Genomic DNA, 23,630 nt, shown 5'->3' on the forward strand with positions numbered 1-23,630 from the left:
TAGACAAGAAAATTGAAAGATTTTATTAAAAAATACTCTCCAACGCTAATATCTATTTGTTAGTCAAAGTGTCAAAAAAAAAAAAATAATAGACACATATTGTTCAACATACCATCTATCTGTAGAGGATCTCTTAGACAATATAGACATTTATTGTTTTAAAGTGATTGACTGAAATTTTTAAAATTCAACGTTGTAATAAACATTCAGCCACATTAATTAATTAGAAGTGCTCTATAATGGAAGGGAAGTTGGGAAATGGAATTGAGAAAGAAGCTTGTTACTTTTAGTTGTATTTTATTAATTATTGGATGCTATAAAACTATTTTATGTTTGTCTATCGGATGAAAGGAGGCAGAGGGCTTAGTTTGAGAATTTCTGACAGAAAAATTACGTTCCAAACAAACAAAAACAACATACAACATCATCTACAAAGTATTTACAAATGACAAGGTATATTACCTAGATATTTATAATTCACCAAACTTACAGAAAATTATATAATTCAACCGTTATTTCATGTAGGACATTCGACGTCAATGGCAAGCCAATATAAGCTATACAGATGTATAAACCTACAACAGAATTAAATGCGTCTATTTTCCTGTCCTCCATATGTTTCTCTTCACAGCTCACTGGAAAACAGGGCACCCCTCCACAACAATCCCAGGCGCAGTAGGGCATTTTGCCAACGAACAGTGGTCGTTTGCATCCTGACCCCACCACAGAGGACCATAGATATCCTGAGATTGAAGGGCAAAGAACAATATTATTCCCATGAAAGCAACACCAGCGTCTAAACCAGCTGATAAAATATAGTTATGTCTCGCCCACCATCCCTTGTACTTTCTATATACATAGAAGTTGAAGAATACTCCAACGGCTCCCCAAGACCAGTAATGCACAGCTCTAGCTGGTGGCATTGCTGATGTGGCTGATAAGAAAATAGGCATGTGAATAAGCTTTATCCATTTCTTCTCAGGAAATTTGCGAGACAATAACCATACTGGCACTGGGGCAAGTGCGCCTATCAGGAAAAACCAGCTTATCTTAGAGTAGACACCTAACTTCCCAAACATTCTGAGAGGGCCTATCACTCCCCAGATGATTGATGCATTGTAAAAGACATCGTCGCCCGGGCATGTCCATGGACTTCCCTCTGGTAATAAATCTGGGACACATATGTTTTCAACAGTTGACAGAAGCCACCATGCTGTCCCAAAGTAGACAGTTGAACCAACTATTGTTCCAACTAACTGTACAATTAATTCATACATCAGCAGTAAATTAACTAGCAGGAAACAATTAAGTTAATCGATCATTGTAGTACAAAATTCACCTGAACAAGAAACATAGATTTCGGAGGTATTTTCATATAGTGGCCTAATTTGAAATCTTGCACCAAATAGAGGGCTTGAGACATGCTGATGTAACCATATGTCTTGAAAGCCACATTTGCAAGAGGCTTCCCGGGATAAATGTATCCGATGATCAATTCTGTGATCACATTTAGCCCCATTTGCTGTGAAACATTACAATTTGATTTTAAGATTTTGCACAATTTGCTAGAAACATCGAAATTGTGTTATAACATTACAGTACCATGTTAGTTGTGGCTTGAACAACACCGATAGGCAGGGTGAAAAAAAGAGCAATGCCACAAGCTAGGAGAAGTCCCCACCAGGGAAGTTGTAATTGTTTATTAAAACCTTCTACAGCTAGAAAGCTAAGAGCCACAGATATAACCAATAGTGTCACAAACCACCATTGAGGGACTTCTTCATAGTTCTTCTTCATTAATCTTGTATGCACATCAGTAAATTGACCTTTCAGCGCACTCGTAGTCTTCCTCCACATTTTCCAAATTGTCCTTGAGTAATTAGTAGTTTTAGAAAGAAAAAAAATTAGCCCAAACAAATGGAGAATTGTAAGAAAATTTCAGTGAACAAAGAAAAAAAAGAACCTACTTTCCTTCAAAGAGTGCAACATGTGAGATAGTCGCCATCAGAGCTGCAAAACTTAATCCGTATACAAATGCGAATAGAACACTGAGATGAAGCTTGCTGTAATTGTTATAAGCATCTAGATTAATGTCGAAATTTTTCTGATTCAGAATTCGACTAATGTTGTATGTCTGACCATCACTGTCAAAAGTGTGAGAAGAATAAATGGGGAACTTTTTAGCATCAAATGTATTACTCCAGTAGGAAATAGGCACAATTATATACTGAACCAAGAAAAAACCAGCAAGAGTGTTTGCAATTGCAAAGAAAGGCACGGCTAGAGGAGTCCCCAAGAACCCAGCAACAGTTGACCAGTCAAGGCCGAAGGAGGCAATACCAAGCCCTTTTTGCCCTGAACCGATCTGTTGCGCAGTGACAGAGTCCTTCCATATCCAACAAATAAAGGAGATTGTAGATAAGGAAGGGAAAAGGTAGCCTGGAATGATATAATATGCATAGCTTGATATGAAAACAATAGTAAAGAATTGCAGCCTAGTGAGTCTTCCTTTTGGCCTCTTCTCCTTTTCATTTAATGCCCTGCAGTTCCAATTCCAATAGGTATAAGTTGCGACTGTCGCTCTGTTGGGTATATTTACAAAGAGGTTACTGTCCAGGTAGAATCATAGAAGAGAAAAGCACCTGAATAGAGAGACTTGGACAAGATTTGAGGGCCACCACATGTATGGTGAATCCACAAGATATTTTCTGAAAATACCAGCCCATCCATACCCAAGCAACTGTAGTTTTAACATAAGAAACAGCAATTTTATGTACACCTTTTATGACAGGAAAAATATAACATCTCAAGTTTTCTTCCCTTGAGATTTTTTTCTGACAGCCATTATTTTGTGAATTTCTTTCTTTAATGCGACAAACCCATGTCTTATGGCAGAACATTAAAAGAAGAAAGAAAGAAAAGCTTGCCTGAGTTGTTTGTACAAGCAACATAGCTGCAACAGGATTGAGAGGCCTTCTGTAGAAGGCCTTAACAGCAGTAATAATGTTCACTGCATAAACACCACCTGCTCCACAACTTGCAAATATAGTAATCAAAACGTGTTCTTTCAAAGTGAAAGGCCCTGGATTCAACGAAAATGACCATTTTGTCAATGGAATTTTAATCTGTTTTGTTGGAAGTACTTTAGCCATGAGCTTTCCAAGTGGGAGAACAACAATTTGTGCTGAAACAGATCCAACAGAGAGCTGATTTGAACGGTATGAAAAGAATTGGTTGACAAAAGCAAGAAGTGCACATGATGCTATCCCAAGAACCCATGTTCTAAACGTTAATGCTGGTTCTGTTGGATCATCTGTAATTGGAACTGTCAATCTTACTTCCTCTATTGGGTTGTCGTTCACTTCTTCATCTCCTGTAAAAAGGAACAATTACCAAATGAAAATATTAAAAATATAATATAATTATTAATTCGCATTGTACAACTGGAAGTTCGGTTCCCGCCATCGATCTCATTATTATAATATGAATTATAATAGGAAATGTTACCTTAACCTTGCAACTTGAAATCCATTCTGGTCCCTTAATTATGAACTGAAAATGTAACCAACATGCATAAATAACTAAAGAGATGATTCATAGTAGATAATACCTTTTACAATCTCCTCCATCCTGATATTGGATTGACGGTTTTCGGAAAACTGGGGTGGAGATTCTACTTTCTCCAAGGAGAAGGAGCTAACCATTTCTTTGTTCACCTTTTTCTCCTTTAGAAGGATGCAACACTCAATGACTCAATAGTCAATGCCTCTACAAATTTAAGAAAATCTTACTCAATCACTGTCCATTTTATCTTTCCATGGAAACAAAGTGACATATTTTTCAATGGCATTCAGGGATTTGACAACCACTTCTTGCAGAAATGACAAATTTAGAAGTTGACAACTACTTCTTTTTCATAATATTTGATATGAAGACGTTTTAAGACCATTACTGTGGATCTTTTATAGTTGTTATGGATATTACTGTGAATCTTTCATGGGTAATAGTCCATGTGGTTTCCAGACAGGTTCTTGCTGGAGATATATACATTTTTTGGATCAAATTGCATCCAAACCTCAGATTCCATTGAAATCCGGGATTAGAATATTATAAGTAAAAAGGAAAATATTTGTTAATTAACATTTGCAGTTTTTCTTTTACTAAAAAGTGGAGTAAAGCTCAAGAGAGACCTAAAAGCTGCTGGGTTTGATCTTATGTTTCTAATCTTGTATTCTCTCTTCAATTGATATTTAGAACTTTAATGGCAGATAATATTAAATTTAACAATCTCTTTATACATTTAATTAGTTTGTATTAAATTTATACATTAAGCCACCGTATTTAAAATACAAACTAGCACAAGTCTTTTATGAATTGATTATTGTCATTAATCGGTGATGGTCGGTTAGTTTTTTCACTTATGTGAGGAATGATCCCAAACCTCTTGACTATAATTGTTTTCATCGATTCGGTGAGTCAAGAGAAGAGCTACTTCTATTATATATCCTTCAACAATAATGATTAATGAGAATTTCAAACGAGACGATAATTTTTACCTTTATCCTTTATCTTTTCGTTTTGGAAATAAAAATATCTCACAAATAAACTAGAATTGCACGTGGACTCAAAATAAATGACTAGAGAATTTTTTTTTCTTTTTAAGGAAATGATTAGAGAATATTAAAACAAGTTATTCTATTAAATTTAATATTATCATTGATAAATATATATATTTATATTTTAGAGTAAAGACAAACAGTAAAACGTTCACTCCACTTTGATATTTAACGAGGTTTGGAGTAATCATGAACTACCTATGTTCTATAGCAGTAAATAGTAATGATAATTTAAAGTCAAATATTAGTGGCGACAAAAACTTTTCCCCTCAAATTTCGATCTTACATTTCCTATCAACAATTTATTGCTGCTTTGGCTGTACAGCAAATAATTAAATTGGCGTAGACTCAAAATATAGTCAGTCCACTTGGATGTTTTTCAAACCACGAGTTTGTTTTCTTCGTTTTATCGGAAAATATAAATCGTTTTTTATAATTATTTTATTTTAAATATATAAATTAATTTAATAATTATTACTAGAAAAATTTGTATTTTGCTAAAGAGAAGTGGTTGACAGCACTAGTGTCTGGCTCCCTTCCAAAATTATAACAAGTTTATTGAATGGATAGAGATAGAGTGGTCCACTATCTTTCTTCCAATTATAGAAAAATTTAAATAAAGAGTAAACTTATTTGGAAAAGTCTAAGTTATTTTTTGGCATTTTGCATAGATATTTTAGGTGCACTTTATGCAACGGTCTAAAGAGCATTTATTACGTTTGCTAATGGGTTAAACACGAGGCTGAAAATTCCATTTTCAAGTTACTATTTGAGAATGGATTTTCGTTTGTAACAAAAACTTGTCCTTACTAATGTTATTCTCTTTAATTTTTTGAAATTTCGTTTCACTTTTTAACTTTCAATTCTAACTTTGTCATTATTAACATAACATTGTCTTATTGCACGATACTCTGTTTTAAAATATAAATCATTTAATATTAATATACGAGTATTAAAAAAATAATTAATTTTTCTAAATTATAATAAAATCAAAGGTAATTTGACCAAATTACCGTTTATCTCAAAATTAATAGTTGATATTGTAACTAATCTAAACAAGTGTAATATTGAAAAAAAATATCATTTATTACTCTTTAAATACTCAAAACGACTTATATATTGGAACATAATGAGTATTTGTTACATTTAAAATTTCACGTCTCTTAGGAAAACCATTAAATTTGTTTAAGTTACAATCAATTATTGAGTAAATTGACTATATTACTCTTAATGTAATACTAATTCTCTAAAAAAAATCATTAAATTGAAATAATAATTATTTATCATTATAAAAGGTAAACATGAAAAAAAATATTTATTAGTTCTTTAAACAATAAATATGATAAGTATTTTATAACAAACTATTTTTCAAATGTGACGAGTACCATGCAACCAAGGACTACCATAAAAAAATAGTATAACAAAAATACATGAAATGATAATTTTAAACTTGGGAGTAAACTTAAGCCAAAGAAATAAATGACAAAAAAAAAAAAAAAAATCTCTATATGGCTCTTAAATGTTGTTACTTAGTTTGGTGTGGATGTATATTTATAGATAACCTTTGAACATTATAAGAAAATAAATTCAATTTCTTGCAACAATTATGCTTAATTGTATTTAATAAGTCATAATGACGTAATACAAAGTTAATTAGAAATGTTAAATTATGTTTCGTGTAGAACTTACAAACATAACAATAAATTATAATAATATCGTTCTGAAAGGGTTAAAATCAATTTCAATTTTCAAAAAAATAAAAAATAAAAAATAAAAATAAAAAATCTACACTCCATGAACATTCCAAGATTATGGTGGTAGTACGTAAGTCGTGACACAGTGTAATTACGTAAAACACATTGTTGTCATGGCCGACGACGGAGCACTGAACATGAAAGAGAAATTCTATGAATTTTTCGGTCAACTGGAAAAGAAAAAGGGCCAAAAAGCTGCAACCAGATAACATTTTCCTTAACTTTATTACAAGAAGCATAATCCTTCTTCTAAACTAAATCTAATTACATGTAATGCTATTCTGAGCAACTACCAGAGGAAGCAACTGTCGAATCCTTTGCTAAGTTAGAGCCTTCTAATGAATCTTCCAGAGCCCATAATTCTATGTTAAGACTTACACGGAAACAGGAACGTGGAAGTCTGTAAAGACCGAAGCGGACAGGAGAACGGAGAAATAATATTTTTAAAAATATAGAAAACGGAAAGGTAGAAATCGTATTAATGCGAAAAATATAAGATTATATTTATAAATATAAAAGAATAAATTATTAAATATATTCAACTAGAAGTCAAATCTAATTAATATTTAATCATTCTAAAAGAATTATAAGTTTCATATTCATAAAAAAATATATATTTTTATGCATTTTTGGTTATTTATGTATTTATTTTAATTAGAAAAAATAAAATTTTGAGAGTTTTCTACGTACGGCTATATATTTAGAGAGGGAAAATGTATTTTCAAATTGCTCAATTTACGGAAATATTTTCAAAAAGTTTTCAAGCGTTTCTTTTACAGAGAATGTTTTGGAAATGCAAAAACGGCAGTTAAAGGAAGTTTCCGTGCAACATAGTTATAATTAGTTAGAGAGGTATCACCAACTAACATGGAATAAAAATATTTTACAGAATAATTGTTGAAATTTGTGATTTTTAAGAGTGAATTTTTAAATTGTAAATTAAAAAAAAAAAAGAGTTTAATTGGATTAACATAATTATATGTTTAAAGATATTTCGAATTCATTACTTTTAAGTCTTATTTTTTTATAAATTCATTCAACTTAAATATTTAATAAATCTAAATAAAAGATTTTGTTGCTTAAAAAAAGATTTTGTCAAATTTGAATGCAGGGATTTAAAATGAAATGACAGATACAAATATAACATAAAATATATAATATTATTATAATTAAATTATATTTTGATAAATTGACAGCAATATTCAGGCATTACAATATTTTGTGTGCACCAAATGCATAAATGTTAACTGAATTACATATTTAAATAGTAACAGTAAGTTAATGTTTTATTTCTAAAAAAATTAACTCATTAGTCATCATTTGTTTTTCTCCATTACACTTATTTCATAATATTTCTCTTCTATTTGATTTTTAACCATAAAATTTGTGAAAAGTTTTTGAAAAATAATATCATAAAATTTTTACATGTACGAAATAAAAATCAATTACCTATCCTAGCAACATTCAATAAAATAAAATTTCAGCCAATAATGTGACTGATCGGTGTTTTCAAATTATATGAAAAAGTGAAAGGTTTCGAGATTATTTGATTATAAGTGTTTTCTACTGTTTAGTAAATCAGTAAAAATTTATCGTATAACTTATGGTATTATTCCTGCTGTATAAAGTTTTTGGATCAATTAAAAAGTAAAAAAAAAAAAAGCATCCCGCGGATAAATTAGGTGGATCTCCTCCCTAAAACCCTAACCCCTAATAACCGTTTCTGTTCGCTCTCCCTCTCTGTCTCGTGCGAAAACCTCGCCTAGCCTAATAAACACAGAGAGTAGCAAATCAACTGATCAATTAAAGCAGCAGCAAAGCAGAAACAATGAGTGAGCAAAAGAACAAACAAGAGAACAGTAAATTTTCAATATGGGATTTGCCAGATGTGCCAATGGGCCAGCTACCACCGCACCTTCAGCTCCAAAGAACTCGTGTTTTTTGCAAAGCAGATGCTCCTATTCATGTATATATCTAATTTACCTTCTCCTTCTTTGGTGTTGATTTTATAGCTTCTCTCTATTTGATACTGCTTCATTGATATAAATTCCCTCAAAGCTTACATTTTTACGCTTTTTGATGCTAAGAGGCAGAATCTCAATTAATCTGAGATTAGTTTTTTGATGACTTGTCTCCAATTTATCAATATGCATTGTTCCTAGAAGTAATTTCATGTTTAGTCCCACTGAACCTTTAGTTACACTGATAATTAGCGCCTTTTTTTTTAAAAAAAAAAAATGAATGTAATTCATTTTGGGTGCATAGCTTATTTGTTGAAAAAAATATGAGACAGGATGGGAATTCACTTTGTGATTGTTGGGGCTATCATTGTAAGAGTTCTCGGATAGGAGGCACCAATAACTGATCTTAATTGTTTCTTATAATAATAGTGAGGTTACGTGAGCGTATCTTAACACATATTGGATTGTTGTTGATGAGTGATGACAGCCTGATGGTGCTTTATGTCAACTACAAATTAGTTTCATGTGGATTATTGATACTTATTTTTTCTTTTCAAAAAAAAAAATAATAATAATAATAATAATGTAGTATTCCATTTTGAGAGTGCAATAAGAGAATTTTCACTTTAATGACCTAATACAGATATTTGGCTTTGCAATGTTTCTCTTTTTATTTTTTCATTTTGAAAAGGGAAGGTAGTAAGCATGAAACTTGGATGGTCTAGTAATGCTCTTCAATCTTACTGGTTATTAAACAAGTGTGAGGGTCTGGATTTGATGGCTTTATCTGTCTCTTGTATTTCTTATGATTTAGGATTTGGGTTTTTGCAGACGGATAGCATACAATACTCTGGTGCCTATGCTTCTCTGGGAATTGATAATAGTTTACGTTTAGATTATTTTCGCGACAACTTTAAAGTAGAAGTGATTCGACTGACTAAGGATGAAATGGTATTTGATATGATTGGTATTGATGCAGCAATTGCCAACGCATTTCGAAGGATTCTCATTTCTGAGGTACGCCTATTATGCCTTGTTTTGTGGGATCACACTGTTTCTGCATATTTGTGTAGGCTTGATTCTCTCTACTGATTCTACTATTTAAGCAAGCATCATATTTTATTGTGGTGCTCAGTTATAGTTCTATACTTTTACTTTATTGATTTCCTGGTGTCTTGAATTTTATGTTTAATATGTTGAGATGTATTTTGAAATTTGAAATTTTTTGTTTTCTCTCTTTTGAATTTCCCTAGCATGCTTACATTTTTATACAAATTGCTGTATGAGAACCAAACTGCACATAAGATAATATTCAAAACACTATGGATCCTTGTTCTTATTCCATGAGCAACAGGGTAAAATTTATTTGCTTGGTAGTTAACCTATAACACTATTGTACTCAGATTCTCGTGTTCATGTTTATTTAAACTTTTTCTACTCATAATACTTTCATTTATCGAATCATACTTAAGTTTGCTGCTTGAGAAAGGAGATATTTATCTCTTCTCTGTTGTCCATACTTGTCACTGTTTTTAGCACCACTTTGATGTGTAAATGTTGCCATGGTACCTATGCTCATGATTTCCCCTGCCTGTGAGATTTATTTAGTGTGGAAATGATTTATTTTTGGTCTGGCTGTTGCACATGTATGTAGCTTCCCACAATGGCTATCGAGAAAGTCCTTGTTGCAAACAATACATCGCTCATTCAAGATGAAGTCCTTGCTCACAGGTTGGGTCTCATTCCTATCAATGCTGACCCTAGGCTGTTTGAATATCTTTCAGGTATGACTTTAATTTTTTGCTGTTTTTCATCCTTCTAACAAAAAGATGCATGAACACATACTTAGCCCCATCATTATGTTGATTGTTCAGCTCTTGATTAATTCCTTTTTTCCCTTCTTTTCCTTCTTAATCATAGCAAGTGATACCCCAAATGAAAAGAACACTATTGTTTTCAAACTTCATGCTCAATGCAAAAGAGGCGAGCCCCGTCGTACAGGTAGAATTCAAATATTCTGTTGATTTCATGTAAATACAATCATTTGGCTCTAGTGTCACAATTTAATTTCCTGCCATTTCTTACTGCAGTATATTCTGAAGAGCTGAAGTGGTTACCAAATGGGAGCGAGTTTGCCAAGGAATCAGAAAAAGTTGATTCAAAACCCAGTACCTATACTTCATTTAGTTGCAGCCAAGATTCCCTTTTCTCAAGTAATCCAATCAGGCCATGGGAAGACAAGATTATTGTTGCTAAACTTGGTCCCGGACAGGTAAGAAGATTTTCATCTTTGTTTTTCGTTGTCATCTTTTCTTCTAATCAAATCTTTCTCTTTTTTCATAAAAATAAAAATTAAAGAAGAACAAGAAAAGAAATAACGATGACTGCAATTTTGTCCAAAATCTATTTGAAATCATATCTGTCCTTGGATTGAATATTGCAAATGCCAGGAAGTTATTCTAAGTGAGCTATACCAAAGATCGGGTAGGCTTTTATATAGATGTGCTACTGAAGCAGAGTGGCACTATTTTTGTTGGATTTGTACACAGGAAAGATCATGACGGCCATAGAAATTGGTATTGGTTTGACCTTGTTGGACCATAAAGATTTACCATGGAGGATATACAAAACTATAAGCTACAGTTAAATACTTGACAGCTCTGATGTGGCAAAACATATAAACTGTGGATTTATCGCATAACTTATGTTCAGAAATATAGAAATTTCCAAGATGCCCTATGCTTCTAAATTAACCACGCCGACTAAAAGCAGCAGCTCTCTGAATTTAAAATGAGGAAAATTGTTACCATACATACTTTGATTAACACCCTAGGACAGTGCAATATGAACATAATTTTTATTTTTGTGAGCAATGTGCCTGTCTCTTGGAATTGCTTTTCCTCAACCCTTTTCTGTGAGCAATGTGGTTGTCTCTTGTGTTTGCCTTCATTGATCTCTTATTATCTCATTTATCAACTCCCAACAAATTCGATTGCCTGCTGTATATTTTTGAGTTTGTAACTCATGGCCTTGAATTTCATGTCTTTGCAATCTCAATTGCTTGAAATTTAGTTTCAATATAAATCTTTATCCTATCTAAATTTCCATTACGGTCTTTTTCCCCCTCTTTTACCTTTGAAATCGATATGCTATTTTGTTGACACAATTTAGGTACTTCTATGAAAATTAAATTTATGGTCATTTTACAGGAAATTGAGCTCGAAGCTCATGCTGTTAAAGGCATAGGTAAAACACATGCTAAATGGTCCCCTGTTGCTACTGCTTGGTATCGTATGCTTCCTGAGGTGAGAGGATATCCTTTTTCCCCATCTAAAGAATGCAGTTTCCTTTTTGTGTCGTTAGTCTTAATGTAAATTTTCTTTGTTTCCCGCATCCTTTCCTTGTAGGTTGTATTATTAGAAGATGTTCAAGATGAAGTTGCCGAAGAACTAAAGAGGAAATGCCCCGTTAACGTATTTGACATTGAAGACATCGGCAATGGTAAAATGTTGCTGCTATTTTCTTCCCTTATTCATGTATGTTATTGATTGATGAAATTGACAACGAATACTACGGTCTTATTGGGGTTGGGATTGTGCATATAAAATGTGATCCTTCCTTGATGTCTGACTTGAAAATTGTGTGTCTTATCTGCCCAAGTGAAAAAGTTGTCTGGACAACATTCAATGCTGTGCGGTTTCTTGTTAAATGGTTCAGATATATACAACTGCCAACCTTCTGATTCTAGCTTTCAGCTGTACATTGAATTGATGAATATTTGTCTGTTGAGCAGGCAAGAAGAGGGCAACTGTTGCTCGGCCACGAGCTTGCACACTGTGTAGGGAATGTATTAGAGGGGGAGAAACATGGGTGAAACGTGTGGCATTGCGACGTGTTAAAGATCATTTCATTTGTAAGTAGCATGATCCATATGCATTAAATGATGCTAGAAAGAATTAATTTCAGTAACTTGCATTAAGAACATAAGTTGGATGGATGTGATTGCTTGAAAATCAAAGAAAGGTGTATATGCATTGGTTGACATCCAACAATAAAACATAACACCTAAATGCTCTTTCTGTCAAGGATCAACTAAAAATTAACTAATTTGGAGCTTCGATTTTGGGGACTGAAATGTGCTTCAAGTATTGGCCTTATTCCTTTCTGGTGGGCTATACAGCTCTGGTCTTTTTAACATAACACTTGAGAGCCTTCATTCATAATTGTCATGAACACCAGTATTCAGGATGTAAAATCATAATTTCATGAATGGGTAGTCCTTGTGAATTATTGGAACAGAAGTCTATTTATCACCAATCATTTTCTGCCCGCATTGATTTATCATTTATCAGGATTTTTTTTTTTTTTTTTTTTTTTTTGATTGTCATGTAAGCTATAAAGATTTTTTGAAAAAAGAGTAACATAAAATGGAGACTGGTGAACTTGAGTGCTTTTTTCCAGTATTTGAATATGCTTTGATGTTGCGAAAGTTGTGGATTCTTACGATTGTGGTTCATGATACATAAGCAGTAGCAAGCAACTTTGAACCTGAACTGATTCCAATTTTTGAATTCTCCTATCTCTATTAACAAAAAAAACAATAATAAAAAATAGAAAGAAAGTTATTTTTATTTCTGGCATTTGTTATTTACAGCATAGTTTTGAAAAGATAAATTTTTATTTTTTCATCTGTTCTTTTTCTTACTAGTTACCATTGAATCAACTGGGTCATTACCCCCTGAAGTGCTATTTACTGAAGCTGTGAAGATTTTGGAAGACAAGTGTGAACGTGTAGTTACTGAGCTCTCTTGATTATTTTTTTCCCTTCCCCTTCTTTATGACACACAAAGAATGTACTAGCAAAGATTGTAATGAAACTAGTAAATCCAATTTTGTTTTTCAGAGAAATAACAATTTTATTCATCTCTTGGTCACAGAAGTTCTTAAAGAAAGTCCTTTCTTTTTTGTTGTTTTCGCTTTGCCCCCTTGATTTCTTTTTCCTGTAATTTTTTCTTTTTTTGCTTTTAAGATATTCAAAAGATATACTACTAGAGATGGTGAGGCCATTGTTATCAGGCTATCAATAACAAAAATAGGTGGAGCTTGGAGAAGAGAAGTGCACCATGTGCGAATCCGTGAAGTCCTGCAAAGAGTGGTCCAAAGCCAAATGTGTCTATTCGTATAGAGTTTGTATATAATATTTGCACATCGATAAAGTTTACTGAATTTTTGTTAAAAAAATAATTTTCTTAACTCTTTGTCAGATTTTCAATATTTTATGAGTAATTTTCAATAATAAAAAGAATTCTATTTTATTTTTATGGCCTTATATATGTGATCAGACCATATTGAGCATGTGGTTAGATACCTGGCTATTAGAACAAAAGAATCTTGGCCTCTTCTGCTGTTTGGAAGGCTTGTCAACTACAGAAATCATTGTTAGGCAAATTGATTAAAGATTTTAGATGGGGATCTAATAGCAGATTTAGCACCTAATTAAAGAAATCTCCACCTTAGATCCAAACTTATGTAAGATGAGAGTTTCTTCTTGAAGTTATATAAGATTTGGTTGCTTATCTTATAGTGAAAATATATAAAACCCTAATTTTGTAAGTAGCAAAAGATGAAAAATGTGTTGTCATTTATCAGTTCTAACTGAACAGAGCAAGTGAAATGTTGAATGGGGCACCCAAATATGCAAAAATCATTGTTTCAGTTTTAAATTACTCACAAACTATAATTAAATTGCCAAAAATGGTGATATCTAGATCTCACCCACTAGTTTGGCAGATCAACTGTTGCTTGTATATAGTGATACAAGCAATTAAGACCAAGTGACACTTTAAAATCAAAATAATTTTTGCAAATAAGAAGGGGAAATTTTGAATTTTTTTTATCATTTTTGAAATAACAAAATAATGATATAATCCTTTGATGAACATATCTAATTAAATAAGCTACTATTGGCGTAGGTCTACCCTGAAATTGCACATATCAAAATGGGTAGTCCAGATTCTGAAATGGAGGGCTTAAGGTACTGGTAGAAGTAGGAGTAACCCTTATCCCACCACCCAGCCCACATGCCATGTCTATTAGACACAGAAGAAATGAATGGAGAGCAAGCAATGCAAGTCTAAAGGGCAGGGTTTATTTTCATGAAATGAAAAACCCTAATTTTGATTTCTTGTCTACGTGGGGACAGGATTAGGTATTTGCCAAATCTTCTATTACACTGATTTTCATAATCATTTGTGGTCATAAATCCTCGATGCCTTTATAGATAATTAATTAAAATAGTTAGTTGAGATTGATTTAGGAAGTTTAAGCTACTTAATTATATCTCCAAATGTAACTATTCAAAATGGCTAAGCTTGAAAATCTTAATTATTTCAATATTTCGCTTAAGATTTGAGAAAAAACTTATTAATGTGATAAATACATTTCTAAATTATACGGAAAGTGGTTTAATCTCGACTCTATATGTCAGAAGAAAAATATTTATTAGAAAAAAATAAAGAAACATAGAAAGGAAAATTATCCAAAAGAGCTAAGAAAATAGAAAAGAAAAAGAAAATACTTACAAAAACCTTCCTAGGTAAACATAATTTGAATATAGAGAGAAGATGAGGAAAAATGGTGGAAAGCAAATAAATCTCCCTTTGCTTTTCTCTCATTCAAACAAAATAAATAAAGAAAATTACCTATATATTTTCCCTCCAAATTTTGTTTCCTCACTTTTTTTTCCCCTACAAGAAGAGTATAAATGAGCTGTGGTGTTGAGAAACAAATCTAAGTTAATCTTAAAAGAATCAAGTGTCAGATTTTGTGTTGTAAAACATTCCTATTCCAAAGATATAATTCTGCTGGCAAGCATGCAGTCCACCTCATTTTGCTACTGTAGGAATTAATTACATTTATGGAGATAGTGCACTTCTAAATTCTATTTCCTTCAACTTTGGTGTTTGTTTAGATTCCAGGTACCCAAAAAGCACATTTTTGATACTAATTGCTTACAATCTTCAAAATCAAGTTTCTTTTTTATAGAAAACTTTTTTCTTCCAAGGCCTGCCAATCATACTACCAAAAATCCATATGCAATTATCCATAACCAAAATAGGAAAACATCTCCATCGATCTTATATTTAATATAAAGCTTCTCACTTTTATCTTAAAATTATTCGATTACTAAATTATTAATTCAGTATGAGAATCGGGAAAGATGTAAAAATCGATTTTTACGGGCTAGAATAAAAAAATGGGCAAAATCCAAAGCCCAAAAAATATATGAGACCTTTTTGAAGTCTCACAAGGCCTATATGGAAAACAATAATGTATCTACAGAAAATGAAATTGGAAGATTGGAGATAGATGAACTCATTTAAAAAATTTAAAAAAAATGTTTAAAAGAAAATGAGAAGTAAAAGAAGAAGAAGAAAAAAAAAAAAAAGAAAGTGTTGAACCCCTAAAAAGAGTCGCTTTAGCTTTGACCCCTCCTCTTTCTTTCTTTCTTTACTTGGTAGACCCAATTCTCTTTTAACACACTCTCAGTCTCAAAGACCAAAGCTTTTCCATTGTCTCTCTTCTTTTCTCTCTCTTGTCTCCACACATTTTCAGGGAGGATGAGCTCTCACACATTTCCCTTCTTTTATTATCTCTGTCCACAGTCCTTTGAATGAATGAGTGTGTAGTGAGTGCTCTCATTGAGCCCCACCGAGAAAGCAAAACACTCTCAAAGCTATGATCTTTTGAAGTCAGGTATTCTCTTTTTTGGGCTTCCTTTTCTCTTCACTTTTAACTGCTATTTTGATTTGCTTGGTGGGTTTTTGCTTATCTTTTCTTTGCATTTGTTTTGTTTTTTAGCGTCTGGGTCTTTGTGGGGTTGTGGATCAAACAGGTGGGTCTTTGATTTGAGATCTGTACGAATCTCTTCCTTACATTGTTATTATCTTCTACTTCTTTGGGTTTCGCTTGTTTTAAGAGTAACAGAGGAACTGCATTTATTTGTGAATTGATTGATTTTCGCTTGCTCTTTATTTTCACTGAAAGTTTCAATCTTTTCATGGAAAAAAGATTGGCATTTTAAGGTAGAGTATAATGCTTTTACTTTACTGATATATTTGTAAATTTCTCTTTGGTGTCTTTTGATTGTTCTTTTGGCAATGATATTTGATCTGGGTCCGATTGCAATCCTATGCTTCTTATTATCCCTTTTCTATTTTTAGTTCTGAATTAATTGAATTCTGGAATTTAACTTTTCAGTTTTGGGGGGGTATGTTTGGAGCTGATGACAGATGTTTGTACCATCTGATATGTTAGATTTATTTAATCTGGGCTCTTGTACTTGGATTACGTAAATGAAATTATCCGCATAATTTGTCTCTCATTTTGCTATTTTGTTGATAACCTAGATTATGCACTATGATATTTTTATTCCAATACAGAATCTATTCTGTTTTTTCCCCTTGACAATAGAATATATTATATACTTCATTATTCAAAATTTGATTGCATGGTGATCACTTTAAACTTTAGTTAATGTAGGAAATCTACTACTCTTCTGCTTATGGGTTTGAAGATGAAAGCAAGTAGGACAGCTGGGGAATTGGACATGTTTGGAGCTGAGTAATGGGTTTTCCGATTCTGATCTATGTAACAAATCTGCTTTGTTTCGATGGCCTCAAAACCCAGTTCTGGAACTTCCCCAGTAAAGCAAAGAAAAGCCTCTAGTAATCATACACCAGAAGGAAAATCCCACAGGCCTTCACCTTTACAGGTTACAAAGACAAGCAAATCAGAGCCAGTTACCCCAAGAGAACCACCTCAGAGTGTACAAGTTGCATCAAAACAGGTTTCCATAGTGACAACAGAGGATAAGAAATCACTGATTTCCCAAAAATCAGACAATGTAAATCTTTTATCTGATAAGCTATCTTCAGGTTTGGCCTTTGTTGATCCAAAACAGAGGCCAACATATGCGGGTCCTGAAGTAAGTGAGACTACAGACTTCCCAGAAAGTAGTGCAGAACAAGAAAATAAAGTTATACAGCACGAAAATAGCCCTGGTTCTGCTAAGGTTAGTGATGGGACCAGCAGCCTTGCAAAGACCAGTGGAAGTGCTAAAGTAAGTGAACGAGCTGATTTTGTTGAGAGTGGGAAAAGCAGTGTGAACAGAGGGAGCACAAGCAGTGATATTAGTGATGAAAGTACATGTAGCAGCTTAAGTAGTAGTATCAACAAACCTCATAAAGCCAATGATATACGGTGGGAAGCTATACAGGCAGTGCGTGCAAAAGATGGTGTATTGGGCGTGAACCATTTTAGATTGTTGAAGAGGTTGGGCTGTGGGGACATTGGAAGTGTGTATCTCTCAGAGTTGAGTGGAACAAAGTGTTATTTTGCAATGAAAGTTATGGACAAAGCTTCTTTGGCAAGTCGTAAGAAACTTCTTCGAGCTCAAACAGAGAGAGAAATACTCCAATGTTTGGACCATCCCTTCCTTCCAACACTCTATACACATTTTGAGACGGACAAATTCTCATGTTTGGTAATGGAGTTCTGCCCTGGTGGTGACTTGCACACGCTTCGACAAAGGCAACCAGGAAAGCATTTTTCTGAACGGGCAGTGAAGTATGAAATCTACCCTTTAAGTAATCTATATATGATGTTGATGAGGCAGTGGATTTGCATCTGCTTGCATTCTTTTGATGTCATGCATGCTTTGTTTGAAAAGTGCCTAATATGGTACATATTGCCTTTGCATCCTGCTTAGTATTGATAGGTTTATTGCTATGCATTGATGTTGGAGATGCTTGGCACTTATTTCAAGTGATTGGAGAATAATAATTTTGATTTTCATACAAGAGCTATGTAGAGATTTTTCAGAATATTATTAACTGATTTATCTTTTTGTATAATTAGTGAAATTATTAAAATATAAAAAGACATGCTGAAGATGCTATTGGATGTACAATCCATAAAAGGAATGTGAAAATTAACCAGATTTGCAGACTGATGGGTATGCATTTCTTAGGTGGCCAATATTGATAGAGGGAAAACATTTCTTATTTCAGAACCAGCTGAGAGAATGAAGAGATAAATTTACTTAATGGTTCAGAGGAGTTGTCTTGCGGTGCTATTGGTGCACTGAATTTGCATATACTCCTTTCAAACATTGGGTTCCACATCGTTTAGAACTAACTGACCTTGAAAAGTAACAGTCAGTTTTAGATCTCTACCTTTTCAAATATTTTCTGTAAAACTCTTCTTCCAATCATAATGGGACATTGGAGAATCTGCCTATGCTAGCTAAATTTGAAACAAATTCCCTGTGAAAATTGGTCACTTTAAACTCTTCAAGTGCATGGGTTCATACTTCCACTAGTAATTTAGACTAAAATTTGCAAGAAAGTTGAGGAAAATGATGAGAGCACTGGATATGTAATGATGTTCTGATTATGTAATGGAAGGGTAAAAACTCATTTGGTATTCACATTCCGTAATCATATACCACTTGGAAACAAATAAAATGACCATTTTTCCTTATATTCTTTTCTTAGTGATTGTTAGTATAGTCAATCATGTCCTTTGAAATTTAATCTACAGGTTCTATGTAGCAGAAGTTCTCCTTGCTCTGGAATATCTTCATATGCTTGGAATTGTTTACCGTGACCTTAAGCCAGAAAATGTTCTTGTTCGTGAAGATGGACATATAATGCTTTCTGACTTCGACCTTTCCCTCCGGTGTGCAGTTAGCCCAACATTAGTCAAATCTTCAGCACCTGAAGGTGATCCCTTGCGCAGGAACCCAGCTTATTGTGTTCAACCGGCTTGCATTGAGCCATCTTGTATTCAGCCATCGTGTGTGGCCCCTACAACATGTTTTTCTCCTAGACTCTTTTTAAGCAAATCCAGAAAAGAACGGAAACCCAAGAATGAAATGGGAAATCAAGTCACTCCACTGCCTGAGCTTATTGCGGAGCCAACGGATGCTCGATCCATGTCCTTTGTAGGAACACATGAATACCTGGCCCCTGAAATTATAAAAGGTGAAGGGCATGGAAGTGCTGTAGATTGGTGGACTTTTGGTATCTTTCTATATGAACTACTTTTTGGGAAAACTCCATTCAAGGGATCTGGTAACCGAGCCACTCTGTTCAATGTTGTGGGTCAGCCATTACGATTTCCTGAGTCACCGGTTGTAAGTTTCTCAGCAAGGGATCTGATAAGGGGATTGCTAGTGAAAGAACCACAGCACAGGTTGGCTTATAAACGAGGAGCAACAGAGATCAAGCAACATCCTTTCTTTGAAGGGGTGAATTGGGCTTTGATTCGATGTGCCAGTCCACCTGAGATCCCTAAGCCGCCTGAGATAGAGCATATTCCAGCTCCACCATCAACAAGTGGTAAAGGTGCACCTGCTGTTCTTCCTGAGCAGAATAATTATCTGGAATTTGATTTCTTTTAGTTGTCCTTGGAACTGATATTCTATTTGTTTTTCACCCCCATATGTAGAGTCTCTAGAACATCGAAGTTGTGGAAAGTAGGGTTTTTGAATTGATTAGTCATTTTATATGTTCAATGTTGCTTTAAAACGTTTTGATATTTGTATTGAAGGAAGTTGAATATCTGCTATAGTGAATGTTCTCAAATGTACAACATGGATTTGATTTCTTCTTTTGGTGAATACAGGATGCTGCTATTGATCAACAAGAGAAATTTTGATCAGCTTTTTGTTCTGTGTCTTCATTAGTTTTTTCAAAATAATTTTCATTTTGTAGACTGATGAAAGCATTTTTCTTGGAAAATTTCAAGAAAGAAAAGTATATTGTCTCTAACCTATGTTTTTGCGTTTTGTCTTCTTATTGGCTCAATATATAGGTTTGTATTTTTCACAACTTTTATTTTAATCCCAAACACTTCAATCAAAATCATACTTACTAAGTACTTTGATCGATTTATTTAATACTCTAACTTGTAAAATTAAATTGATTAAACTAAGAGATTTATTTAATACTCTAATTTGTAAAATTAAATTGATTAAACACTTAGTTGAAAATATAAAAATTTTTATTCTAAAAATTTTTATTTAACCAATGAAAATTACCTTGGAAGAGCTGAAAATTGATCCAATGCATCCAATGATTTTACCCCACTATATCTACATCTATATATCTATATTATGTCTTGTATTAATTTATTTTATTTTTGTGTCGTCTTTATCATTTTAGACATTAATATGCAAATTAACGTCATCAACTAACCGTTAGATTAGCGAAAATAAACTATATTCAAAAAAAAAAAAAAAAAATTTACACATACCTAATAAATGTATCTATTAATCAAATTTATTTTGTGAATTATTTTACCACCATTTGATTCGATTTGCATGGAGACTAAAGTAAAAATGGAAAAAAAAAAAAAAGAATTACTCTTTGTATTTAGTATTTAAATTAAAATAATTTTAAGGAACAAGAAGAAGACCATGTCCATGCTTCTTAACGAAGTTTGGTATTATCGATGTAATTACTCGCTTTTGGTGTTTTTTGTTTGATCCATACGATTTGGAAGTTTCTTATTCACTAAGTTGCAATAATACATATCATAGAATAAAATAGAATTTATAAAGTTTCAAGTTTTTTATATATATTTGAGTTGTTTATTACTAAATCAGCTAATTATTAAAAAAATTGTAAATCTTTTATAAATTTTACAATCGTATACCAAAATTATGGATATAATTACTACAAATCAACATGTTATGAAGCTATTATCCTAAATTATTCAGTATATATAATAAATTATTGTTTATTTTTAATTATAATAAATGGGTATAATTGGAACAAAATCAAGATTTTATGAAACTAACATCCCAAATTATTCAGTATATATCAAAAATTACAATTCATTTTTAATTATAATAAATGGGTATAATTACAATTTACAACATATCAACTTTTTATGAAGCTAATGTCCTAAAATGCACAGAATATATAATAAATGGGTGTAATTACAACAAATCAACATTTTAGGAACCTAATATCCTACACTATTCAGTATTTATAATAATTTATATTTCATTTTAATTATAATAAATGGGTATAAATTATAATTACAACATACCAACATTTTCTGAAGCTAATATCAACTATAATTATATTTTTTTTTTTGTCTTTTTCTATATCAAGGGAAAATAACTAAAGTTTAAATTTTAAACAAGAAATAGAATCTCAATACATGCCAATTACACGTGATTTAGTTGATATTTTTAAAATAAGAGGTCTCGAGTTATAAGTCTTTTCCATTATAAAAATTATCACCAATTTAGTAAATATTATTTAAAGGAGAGGATAAATCCTCTAAAGCTCGTAAAAATTGAATATTCAAAAATCAAAAGCAACTGTGTGGAGTAAAAAAATATATATTTCTTCTTTAATTAAACCAAGTTTTTGACATTTTGAAAACATGGAACAATAGATTTGATTGTGACAAACTATCTTTAAGAAATCTTTCAATCTGTCATGGTCGAAAAAAATATAATTATATATTCTGATTTTTTTTTTTCTAATAATATATTCTGATTGTTCGGTAGATGCGAAGTCCAAAAAGAAAAAAATAACTATTATTCGTGCCAAAAATGTCAAATTTGATGTGGAACGTTCACGTGGAACTAGAATGGGATCCTCCTCTCAAAACCAAAATAAAAATACTTTTCTTTTTTTTCTTTTTTAATATATATATATATATATATATACACACACACACGTTAGATTTAGATTTTTCTACTTAATTTTTTTTACTTAAATTTTATGGAATTTAAATTTTGCATGAGAATAAATTTGTCAATTTATTACATTTAAAATTGTATTAGAATATATTTAAATATTATCGATCTACACAAAATTAAGCTTAAGATAATATTTGACTATTGAATTATAAATAAAAAATTTAATGTAATTTTTTTTTTGTTAAATAAGGTTGTATGATATGTAAATTTTTATACACTATAAAGTGACTCTTATTTATTTTATAATTAATTAATGTAACTAACAAAATTACAATCTATAAATACCCATTTAAACATGTGAAAAGCCACGTGAGAATAGAAAATTTATGCAAAAAAAAAAAAAAAAAAAAAATTAAAAATATGGAAATTATGGAATATTGTTTTGCTATTGGTAATGATCACATGGGATGGGAACATTCTTGGCACCTAGAGATTTGTTCTTAGTTAGTATTATTATTTTTGATATGCAGTGCACAGAAACTGTATGCAAAAAATTCAAATCCCTAACCCACAAACTCAAGAATCTATTCCCATCTTCAAGAACTCATATAAAAATTTGCAAAGAATGGAACAAAAATTTTTGAGGTGAAAGGTGTATAATTGATTGGCATCCAAGCCTAATCTTTTAGCCTTTTATGTGTTGTTTTACGGTATTTTAGTTGACATTTTTTAAGTGGGTTTCTATTAAATTCATAATTATTGTTCGTTTATGTAATATAAATGTTGAAAATTATAATCATATCTATATATATTAGTATTAGAATAATGCTTTTTGTGGGTGAATAATAAAGTATAAACGATTAAGTCTATGGGCCTAAGATATAGAACGGATTAAAATCTAGCGAATTATATTATTTTATTTCAAAATTTAGATTTTTATATATTATGGTTTGCCTATTTCATCGGTCAAATGTAAATTAGTCAAAGCTGATTTAAAAAATTTAAAAATATATAAATAGTACAATTAAAAAAAAAAAGAAAAAGATTGAAATATCGCTTGAATTTTAAATAAAGTGCTCTATTATTGTTTAAATTATATATATGAACTTTCCTACAAATAATAGAATTACCAACTTTGAATGACATTATAATTTATGCTTTTGTAATATGAAGGAAGACTGAAAATAAAATATTGGTCTAAATATGTTTATTCTATGGTAATTGAATTTTTCCTAATTAAAATACCATATTACCCATCAATGTTGAAACCTATACTACATGTCCAAGTTTTTTGACTATGAAATTAAATCTTTCACATGGGAGGAGAAAGGGTCAATTAGGGATTCCACAATTTGTTAATTATTTATTTATTTTTTTAATTTATTGGAGGCCATTATTGGGCGGAAATACTAATTGTGGTATTCCTCCCTTATCTTACCAAATTGATGAAAACAATTATAATTGAGATGACTCAAACTCGAGACTTTTCACTCTTCACATAAGTGAGAAGACCAACCAAATCACTATGGTTTGTTAATTATGTATTAGTACAGTAATTAATTAGCAATTATATACG

At 31.8% G+C, this 23,630-nt stretch overlaps 3 protein-coding genes across 8 annotated transcripts; 2 read left to right on the top strand and 1 right to left on the bottom strand.

Moving 5' to 3' along the window:
* Positions 1-438: 438 nt before the first annotated feature.
* LOC149495059 (oligopeptide transporter 1-like) lies at positions 439-4,012 on the bottom strand. Its single transcript, XM_089724552.1, has 7 exons — positions 3,611-4,012; positions 2,933-3,373; positions 2,643-2,745; positions 1,968-2,540; positions 1,603-1,870; positions 1,340-1,522; positions 439-1,256 (listed from the first exon to the last, which is right to left on the bottom strand). The coding sequence occupies exons 1-7, from the start codon at positions 3,702-3,704 to the stop codon at positions 633-635; spliced, it is 2,286 nt and encodes a 761-aa protein (XP_089580678.1). The 5' UTR covers positions 3,705-4,012; the 3' UTR covers positions 439-632.
* A 4,043-nt stretch (positions 4,013-8,055) lies between these two features.
* RPAC43 (RNA polymerase I subunit 43) lies at positions 8,056-13,303 on the top strand. Its single transcript, XM_037635321.2, has 9 exons — positions 8,056-8,336; positions 9,163-9,348; positions 9,986-10,115; positions 10,252-10,332; positions 10,422-10,603; positions 11,541-11,636; positions 11,739-11,832; positions 12,125-12,244; positions 13,040-13,303. Exons 1-9 carry the CDS (start codon positions 8,199-8,201, stop codon positions 13,141-13,143), a joined length of 1,131 nt encoding a protein of 376 aa, XP_037491249.1. The 5' UTR covers positions 8,056-8,198; the 3' UTR covers positions 13,144-13,303.
* A 2,488-nt stretch (positions 13,304-15,791) lies between these two features.
* LOC105633112 (serine/threonine-protein kinase D6PK) lies at positions 15,792-19,986 on the top strand. Of its 6 annotated transcripts, none has more exons than XM_012215653.4 (4): positions 15,792-16,086; positions 16,192-16,225; positions 16,864-17,958; positions 18,934-19,986. In XM_012215653.4, the coding sequence occupies exons 3-4, from the start codon at positions 17,003-17,005 to the stop codon at positions 19,793-19,795; spliced, it is 1,818 nt and encodes a 605-aa protein (XP_012071043.1). In that variant the 5' UTR covers positions 15,792-16,086; positions 16,192-16,225; positions 16,864-17,002; the 3' UTR covers positions 19,796-19,986. The 6 variants fall into 6 exon arrangements, with proteins under 6 accessions (XP_012071043.1, XP_012071046.1, XP_012071042.1 ...); XM_012215656.4 differs by having other exon boundaries at positions 16,873-17,958; XM_012215652.4 differs by lacking the exon at positions 16,192-16,225.
* The last annotated feature ends 3,644 nt before the right edge of the window (positions 19,987-23,630 follow it).

This window comes from Jatropha curcas, chromosome 7 (assembly GCF_041381405.1).
Source record: "Jatropha curcas cultivar XTBG-Jc1 chromosome 7, XTBG_Jcur_1.0, whole genome shotgun sequence".
NCBI classification, from domain to species: domain Eukaryota; kingdom Viridiplantae; phylum Streptophyta; class Magnoliopsida; order Malpighiales; family Euphorbiaceae; genus Jatropha; species Jatropha curcas.

What these genes read in the sequence shown, in the direction of transcription:
- LOC149495059 (XM_089724552.1), bottom strand. Translation starts at nt 3,704, where the DNA reads ATGGTTAGCTCCTTCTCCTTGGAGAAAGTAGAATCTCCACCCCAGTTT. An exon ending in GTCCAAGTCTCTCTATTCAG is followed by an intron (nt 2,541 to 2,642) that starts GTGCTTTTCTCT and finishes TTGGAACTGCAG; the next exon opens with GGCATTAAATGAAAAGGAGA. An exon ending in AATCTATGTTTCTTGTTCAG is followed by an intron (nt 1,257 to 1,339) that starts GTGAATTTTGTA and finishes TTAATTGTACAG; the next exon opens with TTAGTTGGAACAATAGTTGG.
- RPAC43 (XM_037635321.2), top strand. Translation starts at nt 8,199, where the DNA reads ATGAGTGAGCAAAAGAACAAACAAGAGAACAGTAAATTTTCAATATGG. An exon ending in GAAGGATTCTCATTTCTGAG is followed by an intron (nt 9,349 to 9,985) that starts GTACGCCTATTA and finishes ACATGTATGTAG; the next exon opens with CTTCCCACAATGGCTATCGA. An exon ending in TGTTAAAGATCATTTCATTT is followed by an intron (nt 12,245 to 13,039) that starts GTAAGTAGCATG and finishes TTTTCTTACTAG; the next exon opens with TTACCATTGAATCAACTGGG.
- LOC105633112 (XM_012215653.4), top strand. Translation starts at nt 17,003, where the DNA reads ATGGCCTCAAAACCCAGTTCTGGAACTTCCCCAGTAAAGCAAAGAAAA. An exon ending in TTTTCTGAACGGGCAGTGAA is followed by an intron (nt 17,959 to 18,933) that starts GTATGAAATCTA and finishes TTTAATCTACAG; the next exon opens with GTTCTATGTAGCAGAAGTTC.